This window comes from Saimiri boliviensis, chromosome 14 (assembly GCF_048565385.1).
Source record: "Saimiri boliviensis isolate mSaiBol1 chromosome 14, mSaiBol1.pri, whole genome shotgun sequence".
NCBI classification, from domain to species: domain Eukaryota; kingdom Metazoa; phylum Chordata; class Mammalia; order Primates; family Cebidae; genus Saimiri; species Saimiri boliviensis.
This window is the reverse complement of record NC_133462.1, coordinates 55114111-55136170: the sequence shown is the minus strand read 5'-3', so window position 1 is coordinate 55136170 and position 22060 is coordinate 55114111. Positions and strand designations below refer to the sequence as shown.

At 33.2% G+C, this 22060-nt stretch overlaps 1 protein-coding gene across 9 annotated transcripts in view; it reads right to left on the bottom strand.

Moving 5' to 3' along the window:
- Positions 1–22060, bottom strand: part of DENND1B (DENN domain containing 1B) — a 261565-nt gene that overhangs the window by 156054 nt on the left and 83451 nt on the right. For 8 of the 9 annotated variants that reach the window (XM_074385089.1, XM_074385082.1, XM_074385085.1 and 5 more), the window contains exons 4-5: positions 12538–12587; positions 10125–10244 (exon numbers count right to left, since the gene is read on the bottom strand). In XM_074385089.1, the coding sequence (XP_074241190.1) occupies positions 10125–10244; positions 12538–12587 (170 nt within the window). The remainder of the gene's footprint in view (positions 1–10124; positions 10245–12537; positions 12588–22060) is intronic. The other variant, XM_074385088.1, reaches the window with a different exon arrangement.

Genomic DNA, 22060 nt, shown 5'->3' with positions numbered 1-22060 from the left:
AGTTACTTAAGGAGTAAGTACCAGTATGCTAGGTACTTACATGTATTATCTTGTTTAATTCTTACACTAATGCTTTGATACATACTTGACTAAACTAAGATAAAGCAACTTATCTAGGGTCACAAAGCTATGGAATGGCAATCTTGGGATTAGATCCCTAATCAACCTGACTGAATAATATATGCTCAGGAGTCCACCACAGACAGCCTATCACCCTATGTTGGCGTGTATTTCTATATAGTGAGCCTCTGAATAAACATGTTCAATGACCAGGCATTTCAAGCAGCTAAATAAACGGAGACAAAAATCATTCTGTTGTAATCTTAAATTAGCCTACCTATAAGTTCTATGCACTGAAGCAAATTCTGTCTTCCAAAATTCATGTTTATTTAACATTCAGAGCACTACCTTTATGACTTTTAAATTACAGTTTGTTTATGTGGGCAAATTTTCCAACAAATAGCGATCTATTTAATGTGATTCTTTTAATTTACATTTTGTTAAATCCTTCCAATTTTAAATTTGGTATTGCTTCTGTGAATAAAAATTTATCATCACTGTGAATAAAAATTTTGAAAAGGATATGGCCAGCAAATGTGTTCAAGATGCCTCCCAAAATAACACAATTTATCAACACTCTGTGAGATTTTAACCTAATCAAAAGACACAATTGTATCATCTAACCAACACTTCTCTCTATACCCAATTTGTCTGTGAAATATTAGAAGGGACTCAAATTTCAACTACAGCACTCCCTTCTAGATCAGTAGGTACTATCACCGTAATAAACCAAGCCTAGTTATAAACAATGCTCTCTTTGCAAACATGTACTGGCTCTCAGTGATAACTTTCTCCTTTTAAAGAGTACATACATATCATTCATATTTTTTAATAAAAATATCACTTATAAAAGTGGAACTACTCTATAACACAGCCACGCTCCCAGAAATATCAAGAAAGCAAGGAGATTTTCTGATGTAAATAAACAACATCTACAACAGAGAGTGCAAACTGGCTATTTGCAGACTGCATCTAGCCCAAGGGCATATTTTGTTTGGTCAATACTGTGTTGTTTAATTAAATAAGTTGCCAACTTCCAAATCTGAGATAATTCACTGTAAAAATCTGGACTTCTTGTTCCTCTCAAAAAAATGAAAAGAACTGGTAGCACTGGCCATACATTTTTCACTATGCAACAAATGCCTAGAACTGAGTTACAGCTTCTGCCTTCGAATATGGTATGTACTATTCAGATCACCATACTTAGCCCAACTCCCTATTGTTAGGCACTTAGCAGGTTTCTCTCGTTTGAGTCCCCTACCTGGTCCACATAGGTAACTGAATTCACAACTCAGATAAGAATCAACTTCTCAACAGGAAATCCTACTTACTACCCACTTTCTTATCCGACAAGAAAATGATCCAGAGTACACAAAGTAGTCCAGTAATTCCAATTTGAACTAAACTCTATGTATACTTTAAGTCTAAATATATTGCAAAAAACATCCTTTTTTTAAAAGAAAATTATGTCCAAAACTTTTGAAACATACACACGCACACACACATAAAAAATACTGTAAGTTATACAAGCTTATGTGGCTAGGGTAGAAAATGTTATTTTCATGTCTTTATTTTGAGGTTTCGTAGGTAATTTTCAAACAATATATGTTCAAAGCAACTAATTTTAAACTGATTATCAATAAGGTAAAATGTTAAAATGGTTTTCACTAAACTTTATAGTCCCAATGACAGTCAAAATCTGTTTTCTTACAACAGACCACAAAAATCCCAGGAAGTTAAAAAAAAAAATACTCAGCATATTGTAATAAATGAGTAAGACATTTTACTTGAATTTTTAAAACTGAACACGTAACTTCTTTAAACAAAGAATAACTGTGACTCTCATAGTCTTGCCAACATATATAAATGTAAAACATTAGAAGTAATTATTTTAAAACAAAGTACAGGAGATGAGTTAAAATTTAATTGTCAGATCATTTCCTTAATTTTCTGTAAAGACATAAGGCAAAAGAGAGAAAGATACATAAAGTCATGAGCCCATTTTGTGGTAGAAAGAAGACTTCCCCCACACTTCTACTTCCACCATAGAGCTGATAAAACGTTTACATTCAAAAGTCAAAGGTTAAATAATGGAAAGGAAATGTTTTTTGTCAAACAGTCAGGTAACCACTAAAGTCTAAGTGATCAGCAGGAACCTAACTTATAGTAATCAAATAAAACTAAGGAAACTGCCTTTCCGTAGGAAAACGTCTAATGTCTAGAGGCTGTTTTTCTGTCTGGAAAATTGACACAAAATGTGTAAAATTGAAACATTCTGCTTCTAAGGGATTTGCCCAAAGGAAGAGTGTGAAAGCTTCAAGTTTGGCATGAGTTAAAGGGGGGAAGGGTAACTACAAAGGCCCTAAACATAAATCTGTCTTCCTTATTGGAGTATTTAATTTTGAACCCTTGGCGACAATTTTATAGTTGTAAAATTATGTTAATCAAATTAGGTTAAAAAGTTATTTCTTGCATTTTTGCTAGCATATAAAACTATTCTAAATATGAACAACTGACAGATTTAAATTAGTAATATCTCAGGATATTTATGAAATCTTGTTAAAACTAGAATAGACATATCATCGAAAGAACTAAAGAAGAGAACAGTGCTCAAAATTAAACATCAACTTTTATATTAAATTGGCCTAAATTCTAATATTTTTTTCTAAAAGGTGAACAAAATAAGTAGAAATCAAATAAACAGACTAATTTTCAAAGCTTGTAACAACATAAATCCAGGAGAAAAGGGACACATGGTTTGTTTATATAGCATGATGTGCCATTTTCTCAATCAGAACTCTGAGGTAAATCTAGATTACAGTAATTTCAAGTCCTACAAGATAAAAGGGGCTCGAACGCCATTATATACAACTTTTCTAGCTTAGAACTCTAAGGACTAGAATGGTTTTTGGTTTGTTTTTTATTTTAATAATGTATATACGTCACTAAGCAGACCACTGGCTATGGTAAACAAACACTAAATGATGCTGCTGTTAATTAATTTCCACTTGGCATCATTAGGATCAACATCTTTAACCTAAAAGAGTCTCTGCTAGTCAGGAAATTCAAACAAAATTATTTTATGCTATTTCTAACAAAAATATTCTATCAATTTACACTGTTTTATTTTACTTTGCATTAAAGTATCTTAAAGCTTCTTAAATGTATGGCATTTTAATTATGTCTATGCTTTTATAAGGACCTAAAATATTTTAAACTGCTCAACATCAACAAAAACTCAAAAGACATTCATAAATATTTTTCTTTTACAATTTTTAGTTAAAAAGACAAATTCAAACAGTAGAAAATAACTCACAAATGAGAAGATTTTTATGAAGTATATTTTATCACAATAGAAAAAAATTACTGTTTAGGATATTCGAAGGACAATAGGAAAAACATCAATTAATTTCTATCCAAGAATCTTAATCCTTTCCTACTGACAATGAACTCTGGATAATAAAGCCATTATTATCTCACAATAAAATACCTACAAATGGAGTAAGCTTCAATATAAAGGCACCAACTTTGCACAAAAGACAGCTGCAAGGAGAAGGTATTAAAATTTTTTAATATCCAAAAGTCATGACACATTTCAGGTAAAGATACAAGAAAGTTATTAAACATAACCTATAATTAGAAGGGATATATTTTTGCATGAAATCTCAACTTATAAGCAAAGAAAAAACAGAAATGAACAATTGTCAGATTGTATGTGTAAAAATTCTAGGTACTTATGGAGGATAAAAGGAAAGCCACTGATGAACTGCTTTAGCTGCATTCATTTATTTTATAAACTGTGAATAAAGACTATAGTTAATCATTTACTTTGACATTCTACAGAAAAATTTGTAAATGTATCTTAGCAAATCTTTTAAAAATAAAACTAGAACTGAATATCAAAACATAAGCAACGATTATGTGTTCACAAATATAAGTGACTTTTATCTTTTAAACTTCTCTGGATCCTCCAATTTTTCTATAGCAAAATTAAGTTATTTTTGTTATCAGAAAATATGAGTAAAAGCATATGCCTATGTCTTGCTTATGCAAGTATTTTGTCATACTTCTCAATAAATTTTGGCCCTATTGAGCACATGAATTCTAAATGCCAGATCACTCCTACAAAACTGACTGCAAACAATAAGGCCGTGGCCAGCTACCCACAAATAACTCAGAAAATGAGCATAGTTGATCTTCTCTCATATACTCTGGAAGCAGCGCAGTCTGTTATAAAGGAAGCAGGCTTGTAAATTAAGAGACCTGACTACCCTAAACCACTGTATGAATAGTTCATTAGATAATCCTACCTTCCTTTTCCTCCTAAAATTATTAGTTACTCTAAGTCTTGGTTTCATAGTGAAATAAGACAAACTAGGCCAGGCACAGTGGCTCATGCCTGTAATCGCAGCACTTTGAGAGGCTGAGACAAGTGGATCGTGAGGTCAGGAGTTCAAGATCACTCCGGCCAACATGATGGTGAAACCCTGTCTCTACTAAAAATACAAAAATTAGCTGGGTGCAGTGGTGCGCACCTGTAGTCCCAGCTACTCAGGAGGCTGAGGTAGGAGAATATCTGGAACCTGGGAGGTGGAGGTTGCAGTGAGCCGAGATTATACTATTGCACTCCAGCCTGGGCGACAGGTAAGACTCTGCCTAAAAAAAAAAAAAAAAAAAAAAAAAAAAACCCGACGTTTTTCAACCACCTCTTAAGGGTACAGTAAAATTAAATAACTACTGTTAGAGGAGGAGAAAAAAAAATAAATTTTAAATGTAATAGAATTTCTCCAACCGTCTTACAAATCATTCCTATCTGGCACATTTTATGTTGAAATTACAAAGAAACATCAATATCTGGCTGGAAGATTGTAAAGCCACCCCATCAGCAATATTTTTTTTCTTTAAATTCCAATTTTCAAGGACACAGAATAAAACTGTTTCATTCCCATTCTTAATTTTGTTACATCACCATGATTACCTGACTGGTATAGAGTACCTATACTAAATCATACTAATAAGATAATTTCCCATCCTGCAAACACACACATATTTGACCTGGCAAAAAATGATCTAGCTGGTTGGGTGCAGTGGCTCTCGCCTGTAACCCCAGTACTTTGGGAGGCTGAGACGGGTGGATCACCTGAGGTGGGGAGTTCGAGACCAGCCTGACCAACATGGAGAAACCCCATCTCTACTATAAATACAAAATTGGCCGGGTGTGGTAGGGCATGCCTGTAATTAGGCAGGAGAATCGCTTGAACCCAGGAGGCGGGCGTTGTGCTGAGCCAAGATCATTCCATTGCACTGCAGCCTCAGCAACAAAGAGCAAAACTCCTTCTCAAAAAAAAAAAAAAAAACAACTTACTAATTTTTAATATAGTACCTATAGTTCCATATTTATAGTTTATTAGCTATAGAATAACATCTCAAAGTTTTAGAGCAGGAAAAAATTGAAATGATTTTTGCTTATGTTAGAAGTAGATAAATGCTGAAGCATAAAAAGTAAAAAAAAATAGAGCGTATATCCCTTTAGACTTTTTTATAAGTACATACACTCATATATTAATGCCTAAATATTTATGTGTTAGCTATTTCTTAAAAATACATATACATTTACATACATGTATAACGTTCTCTACAAACATAAGAACATACTATAAACATTACTTTGAAATTTTCATCAAGTTACAATAGATTATAAACATTTCTCTAAGTCAGAGTGCATATGTGTGTATATTTTTTCTAATAGCAAAAAAAAATTGTTGTATTAATCATACATTTACTTATTCAATAATTATCTATTAAATCTATTAAGAATTATGTGCTAGGCACTATTGTAGACACTGCAAATACATAAGTAAACAAAAGACAAAAATCCCTGCCCTCATGGAGATAACATTCTAGTGGGAGAGAAAGGAAGGGGTTGTGGGACAGAGAGGAGGCTAGAAAATGTACCATAATATACCTAATCAATTCCTATTAAGAGGCATTCATGTTGTCATTACTTTTATTTTATTTTATTTTATTTTTTGAGATTGAGTTTCGCTCTGTTGCCAGGCTGGTGTGCAGTGGTGTGACCCTGGCTCACTGTAACCTCCACCTCCTGGGTCCAAGTGATTCTCCTACCTCAGCCTCCTGAGTAGCTGAGATTAAAGGCGTGAGCCACCATGCTCAGCTAATTTTTGTATTTTTAGTAGAGACAAGATTTCACCATGTTGGCCAGGATGGTCTCCATCTCTTGACGTCATGATCCACCCACCTCGGCCTCCCAAAGTGCTGGGATTACAGGCATGAGCCACTGCGCCCAGCCTAAATTTATTTTTGGTTATTTCTTTAAATTGACAGATAAAATTTTATGTACTTATTGTGTATACTTGAAAATATTATGTTTTCAATTATATATACATCGTGGAATGACTAAATCTAGCTAATTAGCATTTTTTCATGCTATAAACCATGTTGTAATAAATACCTCTGTTCACACTTTCCTGCTCACTGTTAGAAATAATCCTGGGATTTAAATTCCTAGAACTGAAATTACTGAGAGAATAAATATGAGATTTTATTATTCTAATAGATTTATTAAATTTTCCTTCAAAAGCTTATACCATTTTATAATACTTCAGACAGCACATGGTTATTTAAAATTTTTTTCAACTCTGCCAATCTTAATGGGCTCATTTCTTTACCCTCAGTAAGGCTGAGCATCATTCATAGCTACATACGTTATTTATATTTCCTCTGTAAGTAAGTTATCAGATGCTTTACTTATTTTTCTATCACGTTATTTTTCTTATTAACTTGTAGGGCTTAGTGTGTGTTTTGGCTATTAGCCCTTTCTTATAGTGGTTGTAAATATATTTCCACTGGTTTATTATTTGCATTTTAAATTTTCTTATTATACTTGTCACCATACAAGCATTTTCATCATTATGTGCTCAAATACACAAATATTTTAGGGATTCCATGTAGGCTCTCACTGCCACAGTAATTTTTTTCTTCCAGTTGACATTTAGAGTTTTATCCATCCTTTCAACAATTAGAAAGTTAAAAATGGTGAAGGACCATTAAACCAGGTGGATAAACTGGGACCAAAAGCACCATAATTCCAGTTACTACTGCACTTACAGAAATCTGTCAAAATTCCTTTCCAGGAGACACACTGATTATAGCTTACAAATAGACATTTACCTAACTATAATTTTCCAATTTTTAGAATAAGATGCTGAATTCCATGGTAACTGATTCCTCCATTAACTATTAAAATTAAATAGTTATCTAATTTACTGGTTATTCTCTTAATCAGCTCTTCTCAAAGAATCCCTTCACATACTGTCTTTCAGGGAAAATATTGAGATATGCCATTAAAATCTTAAAATGGCAATATTTTTCCAATTTATTAGGAAAATAAGATTTTTTCTAAATTTAAGATTTAATATTTTCCTCTATGATTTTTCTAAATTTAAGATTTTCTAAATTTAAGATTTTCCTCTATGATTTTTTCATAAAGCTTTGACACCTCCTATTTCTTATCTACCAAAAGCACTGTCAAATGACAATAAATATAAAAGAAAAAATTATTTTAAATAAAAGATAAAATATTCAATAATGCTTATTGTAAAAGGGTCTCCTTATTGGTATACATGATTTTTTACTTTTGGTTATCGTTATGTTTATATAATATAATCATATTTTCTGCAGGTAAAAACTATTCCGACTTCAAAGAGGATACCAAAACATTCAGGTGTTCGTCTATAGATACAAGTTTAGAATCACAGATTAAAATAATTTGATTATTGTATTTGTTTTAGATTTTGTTTCCTATAAATTAATAACAATTGAATTGCCAATATGAACATTATATTAATCCTTCAGTCATTTCACAGTTATTATTTCATATTTTGTATAAATATTTTCAAGTAATGATGGCTTCCCTTAATTTAAACAGAAACTCCTAGAATTTTAAATTCTTAATTTAAACAGAAATTTATAGAAACTATTCTAAACATTCAATAATCATTTGTGAATGATTAATAAGTTCAATGTATTCAGAGTATTTTATGAGTTCAAAACAAAAGGCTCAGACTTTTAAGTTATAAGTATCAGGAGGTCAGTTTGGAGGCAGTAAGGTAAGCTACAAAATCAGACTCAAATCTTACCTGAAAATGATGTTTATAATGTACTCTCAAATGGGTGCACAAAATCAATAATGGGTGTGTGTTTGTGTGTGTGTGTGTGTGTGTGGTGTGGGGGGGGTGGGGGGGGTGGGGGGGATGGCTGTGTGTAGGGGGATTGCGTGTGTATGGGGGGTGTATGTGTATAGTGTGTGTGGTGTGTGTGTGCGGGTGTGTGTAGGGGGATTGTGCATGTGTGTGGGGGGTGTATGTGTATGGTGTGTGTGGTATGTGTGTGGGGTGTGTGTGTGTGGGGTGTGTGTGTGTGGGTGTGTGTAGGGAGGTTGTGTGGGGGGTGGGCGTGTGTGTTGTGTGGGTGTGGGTGTATGTGTGTGTATTGAGAGAGAAACAGAGAGTGGGGGAGAAGGGGAGAAAGGGAAGTGCATGCTAAAAACTGATGAATCTAGGTAATGTTTGTATAAAAGATCACTGTACCATTAAAACTTTCCTGTAAAACTGAATTTTTTTAATGAAAAGTTTCAAAACTTCATTGAGAAAAATAAGAAAGCATATACAGCTTTGGTCTTTCCATTCGGGCAAATCCATCTAGGGCACAGTGTATAAAGTTATGCTCCCTTTAAACTGTAGCTTTTGAACTTCCAGATGAAATAATGGTAAAAGGAACTCTCCCCGCCACTGCCCACTGTCATCTCCACTCCCACTGCCCAATCAACCTGCTCCAAGTCCGAAAAATTAACCTACAGTTTCAGGCATGACATTCTTTTGGATAAAGTGTTAAGTACAATTGCTACACAGATGAAAAGGTTGTGCTAAGAGAGAATGGGGGTACAGTTACAATTCTATTACTTATAAAGCAGTTAAGTACTTAATTTTTAATAAAGACTGAAAAAAAACTCTCCAGCTCTAAGGAATGTTCTAAGTAAATTAACAACTTATCACTGAGTGATATAAATGTAGCTAAATATTAATAGCAAATGAACAGGAAGACTAATTTTATACCAGTTTTCTTTGTAATATGACAATTCACAAATTGTTTTTTCTTTTCCTACAAGCATTTTTAAGAAATCTAGCTTGACCAATATCCATATTATAATAATAGCATAGATTCCTATTTTTATAGACTACATTTGGATTTCTGATTCATCGGGATATATTACAAGGATGCTAACTTTTAGAACCCTTTCTTCCTAATAGCCAGCAACTCAGTTCCCAAATCCACAAGCAAGAGACATACTCTCAACTACCTACTGAATAAAGGCAGACAATGTAGGCAATTAAGCAGGACAGGTAGGGCCTGTGGAAACTAGCAAACTCATGACACAACTAAAAATCCGCTCTTTACTTCCAGCTTATTGTTGCCATGGCAGAGTGTAGGATCAGAATTGGCAAGTATCCTCACTTTTCAAAAGGAATTTGAAATATGGACTATATACAAAACTTCTTAAAAATTCATAAGGTTAACATCCTCTAAAAAGTTTAAAACACCCAGTAGCCAAACGAAAACCTCTAAACACTTCTACCAGTACCATCAATTTGCAACCTGTCTTAAAGCGGCAGTTCACTTAAAAATCCAAGTTCTGGTTCAGTGACAGAAAAAGGCATACATTAATTTAGCTGTTTTTGTTTTTTGCATTCCACTTAATAGGTGAAACTGATATCTTATTTGAATCTATCTCTTTATATTTAGTTTCCAAAAATAATTCTATAAAAACTAATCTTAAAAACATAGATTCTTTCGGGAAAAGTTCCACTATGTTAATGGTAAATCTTTAAACTTGACTGATTCTGTATACAAAAAGTCAGGAAAATTATTTTCAACTTACCTGGATTTAAAGAAAAGTTTTTTTTTCATCCCAAGCCATAACAAAGCACAAAAGAGAGATACAGTTACCTACTTTGCATCCATTTTTTTTAACTACAAGCACTCACCTAAGAATGCATAAGCAAACCGTGCCTCCTGATGTGAGTCTGCAGAATCCAAATCTCTGCTTACTTTCAATGTCTGTCAGTACAAAGGTAAAGTGCTGTCCAACTTGATTCTGAGACACCCTAAAATACAGTAACGTTATGAAACAATATGTCTTGTGTGACAATTTTCTTCAAGAAAAACAAAAGCAAGAGTATATCCGTAAATGATATTGGTTTCATCTTTCTAATCAGCTGGTTCTTAAAGCTAGAACAGTGTTCTAAAACTAAAACAAGTGTGAAATATATAAGGTAAACACCAAAATAAGTTGCAATATCTCATAGACCAAAAAGTTCAGCACATATTAATTCCTCACTAGGAAATCATAAAGTAGTCTGCCATAAATTTTCACGACTAAAAGTGCTCATATTTCATAAATTATCAAAATATTACTGAAACTGTAGAAGTAAGAAGCTAGACATGATGACTAAGTCTTTTTCTTCAACTCTAGCCTTTTTCCTAATTATCCTAAAATTGTTTAGATAGCAAATCATGTTGCTTTAGAATCTAATGGCAACCACCACCAACTCTGTTTAATTGCTTCTCCTGTTGACATTCTCACCCAATAAAGTACCCTACAAAAATAATCTTGGTATTTTTTTTCTAGAATTCTCTTGTAGAGGTATCAACATAATACTGAGGAATAAATTTCCAAGTACAAAGTAAGAATATAATTTCTACCAAAGGAAAAAAAAAAAAGCTTACTGGGTAAGCTATAAAGAATTTTAGTCAACTTAAATATCATGCTACTATAATATGTGTCACACTTTGGTATAAGGGGCAATATAAAACATTAGATTGAATCTTTATTTCTATTTAAAATATATGAATATATTTCCTAGCACTGGCTGTAATCTTCCCAATAGATAACCATAACTGAACTTTTGCTTCCTTGTCCCAGAAAAAATATCCATGAAGCCTAAACTTTGGTTTTGAAATAGTCATAGGAATTGTGCAGAAGGAAACAAATTACTGCCAGTATCCAGTATCAATGCTATGAACAGTTCTGTAAGAAAATGTTGCATTGCAGCCAGCCGGGTGCGGCGGCTCAAGTCTGTAATCCCAGCACTTTGGGAGGCCGAGGCGGGCGGATCACGAGGTCAAGAGATCGAGACCATCCTGGTCAACATGGTGAAACCCCGTCTCTACCAAAAATACAAAAAATTAGCTGGGCATGGTGGCACGTGCCTGTAATCCCAGCTACTCAGGAGGCTGAGGCAGGAGAATTGCCTGAACCCAGGAGGCGGAGGTTGCGGTGAGCCGAGATCGCACCATTGCACTCCAGCCTGGGTAACAAGAGCGAAACTCTGTCTCAAAAAAAAAAAAAAAAAAAAAAAAAGAAAATGCTGCATTGCAAATGCTGAACATTTAACAAATACATTTTTAAGTAGACAGGTTTTCTTACACTTTAATAAACCTAAAAAACAAAACAACAATCTCTAGTGACAAATGTGACCTCTAGTGCCCAAGGTTCATAATATCCTTTTTGTAGCTGGATCCTAAATCTTCATTTATGTTATCCTTACTATTAACATTAAATTTGTAACATTTTTTGGGGGGCAAGGGCTTTAAAGATAAAGCCTACTGAATACTTATTAGTACTGATTAGTCCATCATTCAGAAGGCTTTATCTTGAATACAGTAAAATCAGAAAGTCTCACTAATATTTACTTTAGCAAGGTATTTTCCTAAAATATTCTTTCTAAAAGCCTTCATATCACACTCTCAAAAAAAAAAAACTGACAACAGAGTCTAAAAAGTCACATGAAAAATAATAAATTATCTGCTGTTATGCTCAAAGGGCTATATATTCCATGAAATTTCAACTGTATGCAATGTCATCATTCAGTATTTGTTCAGTGAAATATAAAGATAAGATTTTCAAAACTAGAAGAGTTTCCCCATAGCCTTCCATAATTCTATGAATTCTAAGAAGGTATTCTTGAGAAACAAGTAGCCATGAGTTTTACATGACACAGATGGTCTTTTCAATTAGGATGAAGTGAGATAGAAACCAGGAAACATACATTAAGACATAATTCTAAGGCTCTGATCAAAGTCATATTAACATTTTTTTCCACTGGTGCTCACAATTTCTACCTGAAGAATAGAGAACAAAGGCAAAACATAGAACCTACTGGCAATAGTGTTTTCAGACTTGTCTTAACTGGTCATAGTAGAGAAAATAAAAGATGTGATTTTAAAAGCCTTCCTCTTCCACATATTAATTAATTTTCAATCTCTTTTCAATCTCTAGTATTTTTGTGAGAAGCAGTAAAGAGAAGGTACATTTTATTTTATAAAAAAGTGCATTTAATCATTTTAAAGTATGTACTAAAATTAGCTAAATTTATTTAAATGATACTTATACTGTACCTTTCAACGTCAAAGGGAAAACAGAACTTTGGCACACTCTGTAGTATTTCCTACAAATGGAAATTTTTAAACAAGTAAGTTTTAGAATATTTTTTAAGATGAAGTTAAAACTTTTTTGAGATATTTTCTAGGAAAAAAAAGTTACTTTCTTTGTCCTTAAGAAAAATAGCGCAGGTTCCTAGACTAAAATAATTGATTATTAAAAAGGAATTAAGCTTGTGCTTTGGCAGATTGCACTGACAATGCCACAGAAACCCCGGGGGGGAAAGGCCTGGCCTGAAGGGTATTAACACCCTTCACATCCCCGCTGGGATTCCCTTCAACGAGGCCATATGGATTTTACAAGAAGCACCGCACCATATGGGTAAGCTACGTCTGCTGCTACTTGTACCACAGTCTAGCCATAGGGACTTCTGACAGATCCTGGCTCAAAAATATAAATGTTGTTTCAATTAAAATGCAGGCAGAGAAAAGGGAATGAAGTTGGCAGCAGAATGAATTACCGAGAGGTATAACAACTCTACATGTACCATAGTCAAACAGTTTAAAAAAAAAAAAAAAAAGAGAGAGAGAAAGACTTTCTATAGCCAAAGAAACATATTTACATGATTCAACTCTTGATATTAAGTTTTATCTTAACACTCTTAGAGAAATAATGTATCTAAAAACAAGCTTTCAAAAATACAGCTTCTATTCTGTGTACTTTAAGAATTGCCTAATATGAAAATCAATGCTTTAATAAAACAAAAAATAATCTGAATGATTTCAAAACCTTTAATTATTTTAGTCATTAATAATAATTTAAATATCTTTTAGAAACCACACCCATTAACAACTATAACATACAAATAATTATCAGCTAAAAATCTATTTTGATATATTTGAAAAATAACAAAATTAAGTCTTATTCAAAAGTTAAACTTTAAACTTGAAGACAACATTATACAACTTCAAAGTCAGGCAATTTTCCAAGACAAAGAATTTTATAAGGATATTTCCTATTAAAAAGAAAAAAGAGAAAACATCCTAACACAGCAGCCATCCTCACTGAACAATATTTTCCCTACCACCTCTTTGCCACTAAAACAAAGGTCTACAGAAATTATCAATATCTGAATATTTAAACTCCATATGTAAATATAGCATTGGGTGTTTTAAAGTAGAATTTCTTGCATTCTTTTAAAAAGGTAGACTGCAATAAAGTGTCAACTAAAAATAAAGCATTATAAAATTTCAATACTAATACCTAAGAAAGCTTCAAGTGCCTTAACGTATACAAGCAGAAAGAAAAGAATCTTGTTTAAAAAAAAAAAAAAATCTTCTCCTAGGGCAGGATACCCTGAATTACTTATAATCGTGTACCTTTAAAAGTATGAGCACAGACTCCATAGTAAGAGAAAGCCAACTGTTTCACTACTGACAATATTTTGTTAAATGTAGTTAAAAAGGGTTACTAAACTTGCAATAAGTTAAATTCCACAAACTGAAAAACAGTTCATGGCAAATGAGATCAGTTCATTTTCATTTGACCATTGCTTAATCCTTATCTTGTGCTTTATAAAGGGAAACCATTCACCATTTTTACCATACATGTGAACACCACTCAGAACTCCTATAAAACTGTCCACATAATTTCTCTAACAATAAAGAATATATATTCAAAATGCAATGTCTGCCTCTAAATACACAAATCAGTAATACATTTCACATTAATTTTAAGACTCAAATTTACGAAGAATGCTTCCCAGTTAGTTGCCCAATCTTTCACGTCCTCCCCCTCCCTTCTTCCACAAGCAACACACATGCACACACTTCTGCAAAACAGCCTCAGCTCGCTTCCCAACTGGCAGAAGCATCCCTCAGGGGACAAGTCTTTAAACCTCCGCACTCTTTAAAATTCAACCAGCCAGCAGGTCTATAGTCTAGTGTATAAACAGTATAGACAAAAAAAAAATCCTCTCTCAGCTTATGTCAGTGACAAAGCAGCTCAGCAGTTGACTGTTTCTCCCCTGACAGTATAAACTGGGTTTACACAGATCAATAGCTGGAAGTCCTACCTAGCTCCCAGGGCTTGGTTTTCTTCCTTAATTACAGGTGCTACTGAAACTGAAGTGTAAAAAGAAAAAAGAGAGGCTTGGAGGGAGGCATAAAATGCATGCAAATAGCTTTTATGGATCCTTTTACCAATAGTATTAATTGAAAATTCTACTTCTGCATTTATTACAAAAGTGTTTACAAAGACTGGTATTTTCACTATGCAGTATTTTTAATATGACATATATACAAACGCACACACAAAATTCTAGGTTAGCATCCACAGATTACATGAAAGTTTTAAGTCAATACTCTCCAGAAGTTATCAATTTCTCCTTTTTCTGCAGACTTTTGCTTTTAAAGAATATTCCTTAGCCAAGAAAAATTATTTGGATTTCAGAATCCTCCTAATTCTCCAAAATATTTTATTTGTATGCCAAAAGATTATATTGGCCAACACATGTAAAATGATAAAAAAAAAATAGGAATAACAAACAAAAAGAATGGATGGAATAGAATACACAATAATGGATAGCAAAATGAAAGATGCAATAATACATATTTCTGTATATGTCCTACAACAGCACATCTATGACCATATTAATGACTGAAAACAAGGACTGATGAAAATTCATATGTTGGGGGTTTTTTGGTTCCATGCCAATGTATCTCTAGCAATAAGCATTACAATGAAATTGATCTTGTAAGAGAAAAGAGAGCCAATTGCCAGTATTATAGTGGTATATTAATTATTTATCCCATCAGGTTACCATTTAGCACTATAAATTGATCAACTGAAAAGGAAAACAAGCATTTAAGAAAGAATTTCCTTTTTAAAAAATCAAAAGTTTACATCTTGATCAAAGTTCTTAGAATTTCTTCTTAGAACAAAGGTCTTTGAATATCTGAGAAAAATGTAAGATAAAATGAGATGTGTTATTGTTTATATCAATAATTGCTTTTCCTCCTTTTCAACCATTTTGTCCTCCACTCTATACTGAAATTCTGGTGTTCTCTAAAATTCCATAGTTTCTTCTCTTCCCTACTCAGTAAGACATATCTGTAAGCAATCCTATCTACACCCATAGTTTCAACTACAACTAGGAAATCTCTTAGTTTCATAGTTTAGTTATTTCTCCAGGATTATGGCTCTAACTACTTTCTGGTATCACTTTCCAAATGTTCCCAGACACCTCTAATGAAGAATGTACAAAACTGAAGTTGTTATTTTAGTTATGGTCCTTAACACCTAAACTGGCAGCACCACCTACCTACCTACCCAAATCAGAAACACGGTAGTTACCTAGACCCCTCCTTTTCCCTGACCCCCACATATAATTAATCACTCACCAAGTCCTTTCATTCAATTTCATAACTATCTTGCTCCAGAGGTTTTCAATGGAGAGTGGAAAGGATTAGAAAGAAGATGAGAAGGTGTTAGAATCACTTGGGAGTATTTTTCAAAACACAAATTTGACTGCCTACGTTGTAAACCCACAAAGATCCTGAATCTTAACTTCAGTTTGAATCGCACCTATAATTAAAGAGTATATCACTTAAGGGTACTTAATGTATATAAGAAAAAGTTATACTCTCATAGCAAGAATTGACATGGTTGACTTGTTCAGGATCTGTTTAATTCAGCATCTACCTCATGGACTCAAGAGTCTTCTCTCTTGTCCTGCTGGGCTAAATTTGTTAGCTTTTTCCTCAGCTATCTCTACTCATGATCACAAAATGAGCTTCCAGAGTTCAGCACATCCCATGAAGATACAGCAGTGTTCCGTGAAAGAAGCCTCTCTTTCTGTCAGTCTTTTTATCACTGAGGAAACTTTTCCCAGAAGTCTGATCCCTGACTTTCCCATTACATTTAATTAGCCACAGGGCCATAAGCCACTCCTAAACTAATCCCTGGCAAGGGAAATGGTTGTCTGTGTTCAGTTTAGCCTTAGACTAGTTAGAGTAAAAGTCTGAATTCAATCCATTCATCTTCCAATAACCATGATCCATGTAATTACAGAGAAAAATAAATGAAGTATCATATTTTGAGAATCCTTATAATGATATCAAATAATTACATTTAAAGTTCTCAATAAAAATATTACACAATATCATATGAGGATGATTTTTAAATATCTATAATTTTATTCATGTGAATAACACTTTCAGAATCATTTTGTACAATTAAACAGGCTACTTGTCCATTTTAATCTAACTTTTCACAAAGGCCACCAATTTCTAAAAAGATGATTACTTAATTTGGAATATTATCTCCCAAATAAGTGAGAATTACCTAATACTACATATTCATTCAATTTATTTGTGCTTTACACAAGAGAGTAATAAACTTAACAATAAATAAATAAATAAACTGAGCTATTTAAAGCAGGTTTCATTGCATGGCACAGAACTGAGATTCCCAAACACCACTTAGACGTTCCAGAACACCATAGCAAGCTCTCAAGGTTACTGTGAGATATTTAAATTTTCAAGGGAAACAAATCTATATTAACAGGGTGATTAAGTCAAGGTGCATTTTATAGAGATGACTATACTAATTTGTCCAATTACAGACATAGCTTCTCTATCTTTTATTTTTTAAGACGTGTTCTACCCCCACTTATGAGTGAGAACATGCAGTATTTGGTTTTCTGTTCCTGTGTTAGTTTGCTGAGAATGATGGTTTCCAGCTTCATCCATGTCCCCTGGAGAATATATTTTTAAACTTAGAGCCAAAAAGGAACTGTCAGGACAACTATGCCCAATGTGGAATTTTTCTCTTGGATTTTACTTTTATATAGTGTTTTAGTTAGAAATAAATCTCTTTTACCCCTCCTCCTTAAATTAGGGAAAGCACTCTAAGTCTGTGAAATCCAACACTAAAACTACTTAGGTTGTTGAATGTGATCAAGCTATTTGTCACTTCCAAGAATTTAAAATAAATTTCTACTATTAGAATATTAAAATAACTGCCAGGAAGCAAATACATTCTGCTTTAAAAACAACTGTGCTATAAAACATAAGTTTCAAAAATTTCAGTTCTATGTGCATAAGTCTTAGGTGATGAAACCAATGTAATCACTTTCGTTTGATCTAATGTCAACAAAAAAGACTAGATTGAAAGCAGTGCAGAGTGACGTTACCAAAAAAAAAAAAAAAAAAAAAAATAGAGAATTATGCATCTGCAGATTCAACCAACTGTGGATTAAAAATACTTGGAAAAAATCCAAATAATACAAATAAAAACCTATAATATACCACAACAACTATTAATATAGCATTTATATTATATTAGATATTATTTTAAAATCTAGAGATGATCTAAATTATATGGGAGGATGTGCATAGTTATATGCCAAAAAAAAGTCCCATTTTATATAAAGGACTTAAGCATCAGTGTAATTTTAGTGTCATTGGAGGTCCTGAAGCAATAGGATTATATATATACACACATACATACATACAAACACACATTTTCCATGTATTTATATACTTATATATCATATAAAAATATATATGTATCTATATATTCTGTGTATGTATATATTTATATATATTATATTTACAAGACAAGTGGTGTGCTTGGCAAATTAAAGAGAAAATACATTTATTCTCATTAGTTTAAGAAAAGAGAAGCATTTTAAAAAATAAAAATGTATATATAAGAATATGAGTTTCCAGAGGGTTTTTTTTTTCCAAAAATTCTATTAAAAACTATCTTCAAAGTTATGCCCCAGCCAGGCATGGTGGCTCACACCTGTAATCCCAGCACTTTGGGAGGCCAAGGCAGGTGGATTGCTTGAGCCAAGGAGTTTGAGGACAGCCTAGACAACATGGTGAACTCTGTTTCTTAAAAAAACACAAAAAATTAGCCACGTATGGCAGCATGTGCCTGTAGTCCCAGCTACTAGGGGGGCCAAGGTGGGAGGATTGCTTGAGCCCTGGAGGTGATTGAACTACTTCACTCCAGCCTGGGTAACAGAGACCCTGTCTCTTCAAAAAAGTTTCATGCCCAGGTTAACACTAGCTTTTAAGCAGGTATTTGAATAGAAATTACCCAACTCTATCCAAGAAAAAGATATTTGGGAAGACTACCACTCTTTTTCCCTGATAACCATATAACTTCTCACCCCCTTCAGACTAATATATCTCTGCTTCATTCACTCCTATACTAACTAGCAAAGGAAATAGATCATAAAATAGAATATTGCCCATAATATTTGCTTGCATTCCTAGATACTAATATATTTTTAAATGAATATCAAGCAATCATTTAAATCAGGATAAGTAGACTAAGTAGGAAAATGCTTCAAGTTTTAGAAAGAAACCAGTTTTACAGCAATTGACTGATGATTAGTTACCACGACTCCAAACCACAGTTATGTGCTATCAAGAGTAAAGGAAATACAATTCCTGATTTTCAAAACTAGGGATACTTAAGATTAGATCATTAGAAAATAGATGTGTGCAACCCAATAAATATGTACATTTCAAAGTATATGTTTTGTTAAAAATAAAATCTTAGATTAAAAAAAGCAAATAGATGCATACACACATGTACACAAGTGCACACACACAGTAGGCAGCATATCAGGGTAGCCAACTGCATGATGTCCTTAACTCATTCAAATTCTGGTTCTGCAAGCTACGGGCTATGTGCCCCAGTTTCCTGATCTAGGAAATGCGCAAAAATCAGTGGTTATCTCATAAGATTACACAAGGATTTATTTGAAGAATTTATATGAGGATTAAGTGAAAATAAAATAAAAATCCATATAAAATGATAAAGATAATATCAAGCATATTAACCTTCCCAACAACTGTTAGCTTTTATTAGTTAGCTATCTGTTCTAATAACTCTTTATATGAATTTAAATTCATCTATATTTAACAGGTATTTACCAAGTACAGTACATGTGTCTAATGACTGTTGCCAACACTTTAACATACTGAGATATAACATGATGAAAAGCATTATACTGAATAACTTATCTGCTCTTTGAAAATTCTTCACGTGTTTTATAAGTAGGTATGGATGTGGATACAGATGTACAAATATATATTTGAACATATGCAACTACTTCGATTTAACCAAACATGATAGAAGCAAACACTGTTAAAAACTGCAAAGTTATTCAATACACATATCTGATGATTTCATTACATACAAGAAGCTTACTTCGGACTACTATATTGGCTGCTTTCTTTTAAATTAAAAATATCTTCAGAGTCATATCAACAGACATTTCCAATCTAAGGAGGACATACTGATCAAATCATTTTATTCATGCACTTATTCATCAATCCAATAATAAAGATTAATCACCAACTCTAGGGAAGGCACTGGCCAATCTGAGGAACAGAAGTATTTTTTGGTCTCATCTACAACCTCAAATTAGACTTTGTCTTCAACTGTCTTGACAAAGATTATTACTAAAGGTAACCTTAGAAAACATCTTTTTCTATCATTGCATTGTATTAGAGAATTATGTTTTCTATTTTACTTTTGAAACAATCTTTCTTTGTCAATCTCTATTTTAAATTTCTCCTCAGTCTTGAAGACACGAGACCATTGATCCTTATTATTTATCTTAGTCTTCACACCTAGTCCATGCTCACATCATCTTTCTGGAATCAGAGTCACGCAAATATTCTCCATTAACTGCCCCGGCCTTACCTTAGAAAGCTGATTTTTGTGCAACAGATGAAACATAGTGATACAATATGTTCCAGAGCAATAAACTATAATTAACCTTGTTTATTCTGGTCCTGTCTGGAACCTAGTTCAGAACTATCCCTAAACTGCTTACTTTCCCTAAACAGCATATCCTGTGATAAACCAGATAGGAATCTTGTGGTTTATCTAGTTGCTTCAAGAAACAATAATATCTTTAGTTTTAGAGAATAAATCAGAGACCCTACATTTTAAAGTGTCTGAAAATATATCTTTAGATAGTTCTTCTATTCTGGCATCAGTGGCATAACTATTTCTTTAAGCCTTGAATGTCCTAGAAGTCTATAAGACTTGGTGTATTTGAAAAGTTTGGAACAATCATAACTGATTGTTCATTCAGTTATTTGGAAGCTTTGTTTGGAGGAACTAAATTACAATTGCATAATTTTAAAAAATGAATTTAACAAAGCCTGCTTAAAAAGTATAAACTCTAATCAGTACAATTCATTTATTTACAAAATCAATGTGAAATTATACAAATAACTAACTTTTATGTATATTCACTCTTCAAACATTTAATACTTTAGAATAAGCAATCACAGCTAATCACATTATAGAGTAATAAGAGCATTGGTGGGAAATATTGAAAAATAGTAGGCACTCTGGAAGACAGACATAAACCAACATGCAGCAGGTCTAGGAGAGTAGTGAAAAGTCCCAAATGAAGAAATCATATGTAAACAGAGAAATGAAGAGTGAATAAGAAGCTGGCCAGGCTACTGCATGAGGAAAGAGTGGTGGAGGGGATGTAGGGATGGTCCTCCCATCATAGGAAAGCCTATGTGCAAAGAAAGGTCTGGAGTGGAAAAGGAAGTACAAATGTTGAGGTAGTAATAAGACAATCTGGCTTGAGAAATAAGCAGGGGACTGACTATGTAAGGCCTTTAGGCCAATTAAAAATTTTGGATTTAATACAAAGGGTACGGAAACCATTCCTCCGGGTAACAATTTACATATATCTTCTCATTATAATTATCAGTAACATTCTCTTTTACTTTCAAAAGAATCTGAGTTATAATTTACAGTAGTGGAAATCAGAGAGTGGTCGTCTAGGGTAGCAGGAGGAGTGGAATGAGGAATCAGAGTGGAGATTAAATAGTTTAACCAGGACGCAGCAGGAGGGAACTTCCTGGAGTGATAGATTAATACTCTATATCTTGAAAAGAATATGGGTTACACAGTTGTATGCATATGTCAAAACTAACCTCATTGTATATTTAAAATCTGCATTTTACCATATATAAATTATAGCTCAAAAATAAATGAATAAATATGTCTGTTTGAACAATAAATCATATGGCTACCCTAAGAGAAATAAAGACACTTTGAAGGGTTTAAAGCAAGGAAGGGATATGATTGGACTTATTTTAGCAAGATCACTCTGGCTATAGTGTGAGAAGGCTGAAAAGGGGCAAGACTAAATGCTGGGGGATCAGATAGAAGGCTTTTACAGTAAGTGAAGTGTATGGTGCTGGCCTGAAATAAGATAGCTGCAGCAAGAATGCAGAAACAGGCACAAAACTGAGATATACAGAGGAGTAAAACTGGAGACATCCAAGAGGTAGTTGGACAAAATTTCTGGTGCTCATGGGGAGAACCCGGCCTGGGACTGGCACTGATTAAAAGATACAAAAGCAGTAAGAGATATTGCTGTTGTATTTGCCAATGTTATGAAAGATAAATATCCTTCTTCATATTTTTATACTCCCATCAAGCAACTTTATTATAGTATTCTCTAATAGGAAATCACTCAAT